This window comes from Hordeum vulgare, chromosome 6H (assembly GCF_904849725.1).
Source record: "Hordeum vulgare subsp. vulgare chromosome 6H, MorexV3_pseudomolecules_assembly, whole genome shotgun sequence".
Lineage (NCBI taxonomy): Eukaryota > Viridiplantae > Streptophyta > Magnoliopsida > Poales > Poaceae > Hordeum > Hordeum vulgare.
The window spans coordinates 75,459,533-75,468,963 of record NC_058523.1 but is presented as its reverse complement, the minus strand read 5'-3'; the positions used below and the strand labels follow the sequence as shown (position 1 = coordinate 75,468,963).

The 9,431-nt window shown below is 44.5% G+C and overlaps 1 protein-coding gene and 1 long non-coding RNA gene across 2 annotated transcripts; one reads left to right on the top strand and one right to left on the bottom strand.

Annotated features, from left to right (window-relative positions):
• Nucleotides 1-1,297: 1,297 nt before the first annotated feature.
• On the bottom strand, nucleotides 1,298-6,577 carry LOC123404518. The gene is made up of 2 exons (XR_006611828.1): nucleotides 6,182-6,577; nucleotides 1,298-1,795 (listed from the first exon to the last, which is right to left on the bottom strand). It is a non-coding gene; the product is annotated as an uncharacterized LOC123404518 (long non-coding RNA).
• LOC123404517 (tyrosine-sulfated glycopeptide receptor 1-like) lies at nucleotides 2,055-5,682 on the top strand. Its single transcript, XM_045098448.1, has one exon. The coding sequence runs from the start codon at nucleotides 2,240-2,242 to the stop codon at nucleotides 5,408-5,410; it is 3,171 nt and encodes a 1,056-aa protein (XP_044954383.1). The 5' UTR covers nucleotides 2,055-2,239; the 3' UTR covers nucleotides 5,411-5,682.
• Nucleotides 6,578-9,431: the final 2,854 nt, after the last annotated feature.

The following is a 9,431-nucleotide window of genomic DNA, read 5'->3' as shown; positions in this document are numbered from 1 at the left end:
ATTGGATGTGATAAAGTCTGGTCTAGCAATGAACTTATGTGGAGAGGCAGTCGTTGATTTCCTGCTAAGCTTACCTGACAATCATATCCATGTGTTGGGCTTGCCGAAACTGAGAGAAACGGTGTCCATATGCTGCTGGTTTTTGTGGTGGGAAGGAGGAAAATCACACATGGAGGTGTCCCACAAACGGCTCAATAAATCAATCTGTTGTCCGAGTTATGGCGGCTAACTTCGGTGCAGCGAATTCCTCAAAACCAAAAGTTCGGGTAGATGGATGGAAGAAACCTAAATGTGGATGGCAGCTTTGTCAAGACTCCCTCGAAGGGTATGTTGGTGTTGTTATCAGAGATCAGAATGGTGCATTTGTTGCTGCTGCGAATGAAAAACTAGAGATCTGCTATGACGTTTCCACTGCGGAAGCAATCTTTGTTAGGTTCGGTCTGAATCTCGCCCGAACAGTTGGCTGCAGTAAAGTTGAAGTTAACTTAGATAATGTGGAGATGATTTCAGCACTCAAGGAAGGATATTCATCTTCACTGGCCATCGCAATTTTTGATGATTGTTATTTTCTGTCCTTAGATTTCAGTCATATTCTTTTTGAACATTGTTTTAGAGAGAACAATAAAGTTGCTCATGAGTAAGCTAGATGCACCCCTCCGTTGGATACAGTCCCAGCAGCTGTTATCTCTCTCATTGTATTTGATGCTACAATTGTAGCCATTCAATAAAGGGGATGTGATGTATAAAAAGAATGGTTCACAGGAAGTTGCGAGCCAAAACTCCATGCCCCCCTGGCACCTACTATTTTCTTCTCAGTTGGAAGAGGAAAATCGTTAACTGCACATATAATGATCAATGATAGAGTGCATCATCTAGAACATAATAATAATGATACATTGCATGCTTAGCATCATCAATCATCAAGAACTAAAAGAAAACCGGTACACGAAAGAAAAATGCTTATCTATTGCTACAAAATTTGTATGTATTCTCTTCATATTGCATCTGTCATTTAAACGCTTGTGTCATTACAATCCATAACTTGTGCAAAAAATGATTATTATCTCAATGTATACAACAGTTGAATCAATATTGTGTCCACATAACAGTTGATAACCGCCTACGGTGACTTTATAATATGTCGGCTCAGTTTCTCGGAGGTGCTAATAAGGGTAGGGTGTGCGTGTGTGTGTACATGAGGTGAGTGTATGCGCATGTATATGAGCGGTTGCGGTTGTGCTGTGTTAAAAAAACATTTGACAAGTGGTAGTGTTAATAACTCAATAGATAATCTCGATGAGGGTGAACGGACCGCTACCAATTCAGATACTTTTTAAGATAATGAAGTACAGATTAATACATGGTGCTGTCTCAAAGACCATGACCACACGAGCATCATTAGAGCCAGCCTAGCCTACCACTGTCATTCCTCACACGTTACCAAGATTACTTTGAAATTTGAACCCCCTTCCGAATTCAGTTGATAGCCACAAAGGGTCACAGTCCATGGTCCTCAATATAATAGCGCACCAGTGGAGCAGGAGAAGGGAAAGCGTCAGACGAAGCTGGCGTGTTAAGGGGAAGTAAATCAAGTGGATAGATGAGAGAAGAGATGATCACCCAGCAGGTCAACCCTCCACCCCGTCCACCAAGCAACAAGAATGCAAGATTGCATTTCTTCTTGCCTGGGTTTGTCCACCTATATATGCTTGCTCTCCATCACAAGCGCCTTACGGAATATTCTGCAAATCGTTACCCAACTGTTTTTCTTTTCCTTTCAGAAACACGCCTTCTCCTGTTCACAAAAAGGCAGAGGAGTTGTTTAGTGAAGCCGGTAAGGGCAGTGATGTCAGGTCTAGTAAATTAAGGCATGTTGATTGATAAAATTAAGTAAGGATCCTAAAGTCATGGACGACTCGGGTATTCAGGACGATTGGGCAATTGACTTTGTCCGAAGTAGATTACAGCAGGCAGCCAATAGTGGAACAGAGAAACGCCAGTGTGAACTAGTAGGAAGGTGCTGGTGGCAGTTGTGTAAAATCCAAATCTCATGACCTTGATTTCCTTCGTGCTGACTACGACTACTACACGCGGACAAAACAAAATGGGAGAAAAATCTGCTTCTCTCCTTCCCCATCCACACGCTTTCATGACTAGACCGCCATTGATGCATACAGTCAGGGCACAGCTTAAGCTCTTGCTTACATGCTACCTACTGTAGTAGTTTCACCAGAAAACCATGCACACACTCCATTTCTCCAACAAGACATGCAGCAAGATACCTTCCCTTGGCCTTGCTCTTGTGCTGCTGCTCTGCTGGGCCTCTCCTGCCAGTTGCTGCACAGACCAGGAGAAGGGCGCCCTTCTCCAGTTCCTTGCTCAGCTCTCACAAGACCATGGCCTCTCTGCGACATGGCGGAATACCACAGATTGCTGCAATTGGGAAGGGATCACCTGCAGGCAAGATAGGACGGTCACCCATGTCTTGCTGCCTTCCAAGGGCCTCGAGGGGCACATCTCGCAATCCCTTGGAAACCTTACCTGGCTGCAACACCTTGATCTCTCTGACAACTCGCTGTCCGGTGGTCTGCCGCTGGGATTGGTGTCGTCCAGAAGCATCACAACACTTGATGTTAGCTTTAACCAGCTCAACGGAACACTCCAAGAGATGCTGGCATCTTCTTCAACCCCTGGCAGGCCTCTGCAGGTACTAAACATCTCAAGCAACTTATTTGTAGGACAGTTTCCATCCACCACATGGAAAGCAATGGAGAATCTGAGAGCACTCAATGCCAGCAATAACAGCTTTACTGGGCAGATACCAACTCAATTATGTAGCACCTTCCCATCCCTCGAGATGCTTGATCTGTGTTTCAACAAATTCAGTGGCAGAGTACCCCCAGGACTTGGTGATTGCTCCAAGCTAAGAGAGCTCAGGGCTGGGTATAACAACCTCAGTGGAAGACTCCCAAATGAACTATTCAATGCAACCTCCTTGGAATACCTGTCTTTCGCAAACAATGGTTTATATGGAGTTCTTGATAATACACGCATAGTCAACCTCAGAGATCTTGTAACCCTTGATCTTGGAGGGAACCAATTCAGTGGAAAGATTCCAGATTATATAGGTCAACTCAAGAGACTGGAGGAGTTCCATCTGAACAACAACAACATGTCAGGGGAGCTGCCATATGCTCTGAGCAACTGCACAAATCTCATAACGATTGACCTCAAGAGCAACAAACTCAGAGGAGAACTTAGCAATGTCAATTTCTCCAACCTGCCCAATCTAAGAACTTTAGATCTTTGGTCCAACAACTTCACCGGTACAGTTCCAGAAAGTATGTACTCGTGCAGTAACCTGACTGCGCTGCGGCTAGCTAACAACAAGTTATACGGTCAGCTCTCATCGAGAATAGGCAATCTGAAGTACCTCTCCTTCTTGTCACTTGGTAAAAACAATTTCACAAACATCGCAAATGCGCTTCAGATCCTTCAGAGCAGCAAGAACCTTACCACCCTACTTATTTCGTTCAATTTCAGGGCAGAGCTCATGCCAGAGGATGACAGAATTGGTGGTTTTGAGAATCTTCAGGTGTTGGACATGGATGGTTGCCAATTATCTGGAAAAATACCTCTATGGATATCAAGAGTGACACAATTGAAGATGTTAATTTTAAGAAGCAATCAACTCAGTGGATCAATACCGGACTGGATCAACTCCTTAAGCCGTCTCTTCTATATAGATGTGTCAAACAACACTCTTACAGGAGAAATCCCCTTAAATTTCACGGAGATGCCAATGCTAAAATCAACTGACAACACAACTCATTTCGACCCAAGGGTCTTTGAGCTGCCTGTTTATACCGGACCATCACTTCAATACCGTGTGGTTACATCTTTCCCAACAATGTTGAATCTAAGCAACAACAAGTTCTCAGGTGTGATTTCCCCACAGATTGGTCGGTTGAACTTGCTTGCTGTACTTGATTTCAGCTTCAACAGGTTATCTGGACAGATCCCCCAATCGATTTGCAACCTCACGAACTTGCAGGTGCTAGACTTGTCCAGCAACAATCTCACAGGTGCAATCCCAGCTGCATTGAACACCCTGAACTTCCTTTCAAAATTCAACATTTCAAGCAATGACCTAGAAGGCCCTATTCCCTCTGGAGGCCAGTTTAATACATTTCAGAATTCTAGTTTCAATGGGAATCCAAAGCTGTGCGGCTCTATGCTCACTCACAAATGTGGTAAAGATTCAATATCTCCATCCTCCAGAAAAAAACGAGACAAGAAGGCTGTTTTTGCGATTGCATTTGGCGTGTTCTTCGGAGGCATAGCTATTCTTTTGTTGCTGGCGCGTCTCCTTGTCTCAATTAGGCAGAAGGGTTTTACAGGAAAAAATAGAAGGGAAAGTAATGGAGATGCTGAAGAATCTTCATTCTCCTCCAGTTCAGAGCAAACATTAGTTGTGGTGCGGATACCACAAGGCAAGGGAGTAGAAAACAAGCTCAAATTCGCTGACATTTTGAAAGCTACGAACAATTTTGATAAGGCGAATATCATTGGATGTGGAGGTCATGGATTAGTCTACAAGGCAGAGCTATCTGATGGCTCCAGGCTGGCAATCAAAAAGCTCAACGGTGAAATGTGTCTAATGGAAAGGGAGTTCAGTGCAGAGGTTGATGCACTCTCCAGGGCACAACATGAAAATCTTGTACCACTGTGGGGTTACTGCGTCCAGGGAAACTCAAGGTTTCTCGTATATTCCTACATGGAGAATGGAAGCCTGGATGATTGGCTGCATAACAGGGATGATGGTGCTAGCTCATTGCTTGACTGGCCTACTCGGCTCAAGATCGCACAAGGAGCAAGCCTGGGCCTTTCTTATATCCATGATGCCTGCAACCCTCAAATTGTCCATCGTGACATCAAATCTGGTAATATCCTACTGGACAAAGAATTTAGAGCTTATGTGGCAGACTTTGGGCTAGCCAGATTGATCCTTCCCAACAACACTCATGTCACAACGGAGGTGGTAGGTACTATGGGTTACATCCCACCTGAGTATGGGCAAGCATGGGTTGCTACGCTGAGAGGTGATATATACAGTTTCGGAGTAGTCCTGCTTGAGCTGCTTACAGGAAGGCGGCCTGTTTCGGTGTTTTGTACACCAAAGGAACTTGTCCCATGGGTTCTACAGATGAGGTCTGAGGGAAAGCAGATTGAGGTCATGGACCCGACACTTAAAGGAACAGGGTATGAAGAGCAAATGCTGAAGGTGCTTGAAGCCGCTTGCAAGTGTGTTGACCATAATCAATTCAGGAGGCCAACTATCATGGAAGTAGTCTCCTGCCTGTCCAGTATAAAAGCCGAGCCAGAGATGCAAAGATCAGCCAACATATAGTGGACTTCAAATGATAGATAGTCCTGTGTTTTCGTGCACGATGTAGTTGCAACTTTTTTAGTTCCGCTAGAACTAGTGCTTCTGATAACCGTACAGTTTGTTTTGCACATAGCTTGACAGACTGCCATTCTGATCTTTGTAAGTCTTTAAGGAAAGAGTTTTGTAAAATTCATCTTACTTTCGATGTTTGCTGAAGTAGTAATATTCTTAATTCACAAGCATAGGAAAAGGTATAAACATGTGGAATGATTATCTTGTTTTCTCATGCAAGCACTGAGAATGGTTTCCATTCAGATGTTTGCTTTGTATAAGCGGATTTTAGGAGCTGGAGGTGAGTTACCCAACCCAAGTATACTTTACAGCAAGTGTTTGTTGGTTCAAGTGCCGAATGAAGTGTAATGAGAGAATGTAATGCAACTACCGGGCACACACAGCACTAGAGCAGTATTATATAGTCCTATGTGCTTAAGTTGGACGATCATGGGGCAAAGTATAAACATGTGAAACGGTTCCTAGTAAAGGATTGAGAATGCTTCCCGTTCGAGTGCAGTGCAGATACATACTATGTGCCATAAGCCGGAGGTGAGTTAGAGAATTAGTATTTGTCCAAGCATTGAATGAAATGAAATGAAATGAAGATTAGAGAATGTAACACGACTAGCAGCATCTTTTGTAGTTTGATGAAATGCACGTAACACAGACGAACACATAACAAGGCATGCAATCACAAGCAGAAGACGAGAGGGATCGCGAACAGAAACGCATACGTACCATGTCCACTCCCTCCAAGGACTACACGCCACGCGGCCGGCCAAGAAACAGCTCCGGCACATACACCACGCTTCACAAGTCAGAACGCGCCTGCTCCACGAGTCCGGCCTGCTCCTCTACGGCAGTCCAAGAACCGGCATCCGGGTCGGCATTTCGCCAAACGCCCTTAGGGCGCCGGCGCAGAGCACGAAAGGACACCACGAGCGTGTAAGCGAGGACGTGGCGCGAGTGGGGCGGCGTGCGAGAAGGAGGCTGGAGGCACCTCCGTCCTCCGGTGAGCGCGAGCGCGAGCGCGGTGGAGTTGCGACGCGCCGGCAGCCTGGAGCGATGGCGTGGCGATACAGGGGGAGCTCCTATACAACGACCTGGCAGCCCCTATGCCTCGCTGTAAGCGAAACAGAGGGCAAGCCTCGCGTCGCGCGGGAGGCTACAGCCTTCTTTTTCTATATAATTTTTACCTTTTCCATTTCCTTTTCTGCATTTCTTTTCTAATTTTGTTTATACTTTAAAATATTATAAGTATATATTGAAGAAAAAATTTATGAAAAAATGTTGACCAAGTATTTCAAAAATGTTAAATGCGTATAGAAAAAATGTTTATCACATGACTGGAAACTGTATAAAAAATTCAATATTCATCAAGCATTTGAAAAAGATGTGAACAAGTATTTCCAAAAATTTAATCGAGCATTTAGAAAATATTAAACGTGTATAAGAGAAATGTTGATCATGTATATAAAAAATATTAATCAAGCTTTTTAAAAATGTTGAACAAGTATTTTAAAAATATTAATCATGCATTTGGATATGGTAAATGCGTATAGAACAAATGTTAACCATGTATTAAAAAATGATGATTTTTAACATGTGTAAATATTTTAATTAAGCATTTTAAAAAATGTTCAACGTATAAAGAAAAATATTTACAATGTTTAAAAAAATTATGATTTTTTTATAACTTATATATAAATGTTGAACCAATATTTAATAGATATTAATTTAATATTTGGAAAATGATAAATGTGTATAGGAAAAATGACGACCATCTATTCAAAAAATTAAACTTGTACTTAGAAAAAAATCAAATAATTCAAAAATAATGTATTAAAAAAAACTGTATATACACAAGCACTCATATACACGCGCATACACTCACCCCAATAAATGTGGGCACACACTACTTCTATGAGCACCTCCAAAAGACTAAGCTCGCATATCATTTCGAGATTTACAAAGTCGTTGTAGGCGCCGCGTCGTCGAAGGGAACGTCTCTGTAACGACCAAGATGCGGTCCTATCCTTATTTTGACGTGAGGGCCTCGACAGGGATAGAAACGCATCTCGTCGTTTCGCAAAAATGTATATCGTTAGAAGTACATGTACTGAAAAGATGTATAAGGAGTTGACTTACACTTGTCACAAGTTACATCAAGTTCACATCAATACAGCAATATCTAGTCATCATGAAGAAGAGCAGGGTACGACTACGAACGAAAACAATCGATAAAAGAACGACGTCCATCATTGCTATCCCAGGCTGTCGGCCTCGAACACATCCTAGATCAAAGAAGAAGAAGAAGAAACTTCAAATAGCACAATCATCGCGCTCACGTCTTAATATCTCTTTACCTATACCTGCAACTGGTGTTGAAGTAATCTGCGAGCCATGTGACGCCCTCGGCTTAATCATACGCTAAACATACACGCAAATGCGTACGATCAAACCCAAGGACTCACGGGGAGATATCACAACACAACTCTAGACACAAATAAAACAACATCAGCTTCATATTACAAGCCAGGGGCCTCGAGGGCTAGAATACGAAAGCTCGATAAACACGCTGAGTCAGCGGAAGCAACAAATATCTGAGTACAGACATAAAACATGGGGTGCCTTAGAGAAGGCTAGCACAAAAGATACAACGATCGAACGAGGCGAGGCCTCCTGCCTGGGAACCTCCTAACTACTCCTGATCATCAGCGGCCTCCACGTAGTAGTAGGCACCGTCGGGGTAGCAGTCGTCGGTGGCGGGGACCTCCATCTCCTGGGCTTCATCATCTGGTCGCAGCAACCGGATCAAGGGAACAAGGGGGAGCAAAGCAGCGGTGAGTACTCATCCAAAGTACTCGCAAGTCTTACATCAGAACTATTCTAACAATGCACCAGTATCAAAGAAGGGGGGGTTATATGTGGACTGACTGCAGCAATGCGAGAATAGAGAGAGAAGGCCTAGTCCTATCGAAGACTAGCATCTTCAGGGTCTTGCAGCAATAGACGAGAGTAGAACACGGGTAACACATAATAGTCATATTGTTGCAGCAATATTAAAGTGAGGTCACGCCTAAGGATCCTCCCTCGACTCCCTGCGAGGAAGCAATTCCGAGGCAAACTAATTCCAGTTAAGTAACAATTGTAGTTGTATAAGATCGGGGCACAACTCCAAGTCGTCCTGTAACCGTGGACACGGCTATCCGAATAGTTAATTTTCATCCCTGCAGGGGTGCACCACATGTCCCGTCACGCTCGATAACACTCTGGCCGGACATACTTTTCTGGGTCCTGCCCGGCCTCGGAATATCGACACGTCGCAGCCCCACCTAAGACAAATCAGAGAGGCCAGCCCGCCGGTCTAAATCCTAAGCACAAAGGGTTCATGGGCCCAGTTCCCCTTCACGCTCCTGCACGTGGCGTGGGAGGCCGACGTCAGTCCTAGCATCCCTTAATCACAAGCGCGATGCATCTCGGGACCACTCGGGCGCGCGCCGCTACACTGCTGGCATCTGAAAAGCTTCGGCTGATACCGCGACGTCGAGTACCCATAATTCTTCCCGCGTAGCCGGTTAGTGCGAAAAGGTCTCCGACCAACCCAGATCAAATACCCAAATCCATTAGCATTTTAATTAGGCCAGCAACACAGTCTCGCGGGAATCCACCCGTCTTACAACTAATCACCGAAGATCCCAGTAACATGGTCGAGTAACTGTGTGGTTGTAACATCGGGGGGGAATCCGAGGTATCACCCTCGTTGGATCCCGAACGATGTACCCGTCAAGGTGGGCTTAGAGGAATCACCCTCGGGGGTCCCACACTCGCGGGGTGGCACGACAGAGACGTTATCGGGAATGGTGAAAGAGGAATCACCCTCTATAACCACGACCGACTAGCTATACTACAGAGATATCATCAGGAGTACTTAGCGAGGTGTCACCCTCGGTACCCGACAGTATCCCCGTAGCGTCGTACAACGAAG

Coding starts and splice junctions, on each gene's coding strand:
- LOC123404517 (XM_045098448.1), top strand. CDS start 2,240: ATGCACACACTCCATTTCTCCAACAAGACATGCAGCAAGATACCTTCC.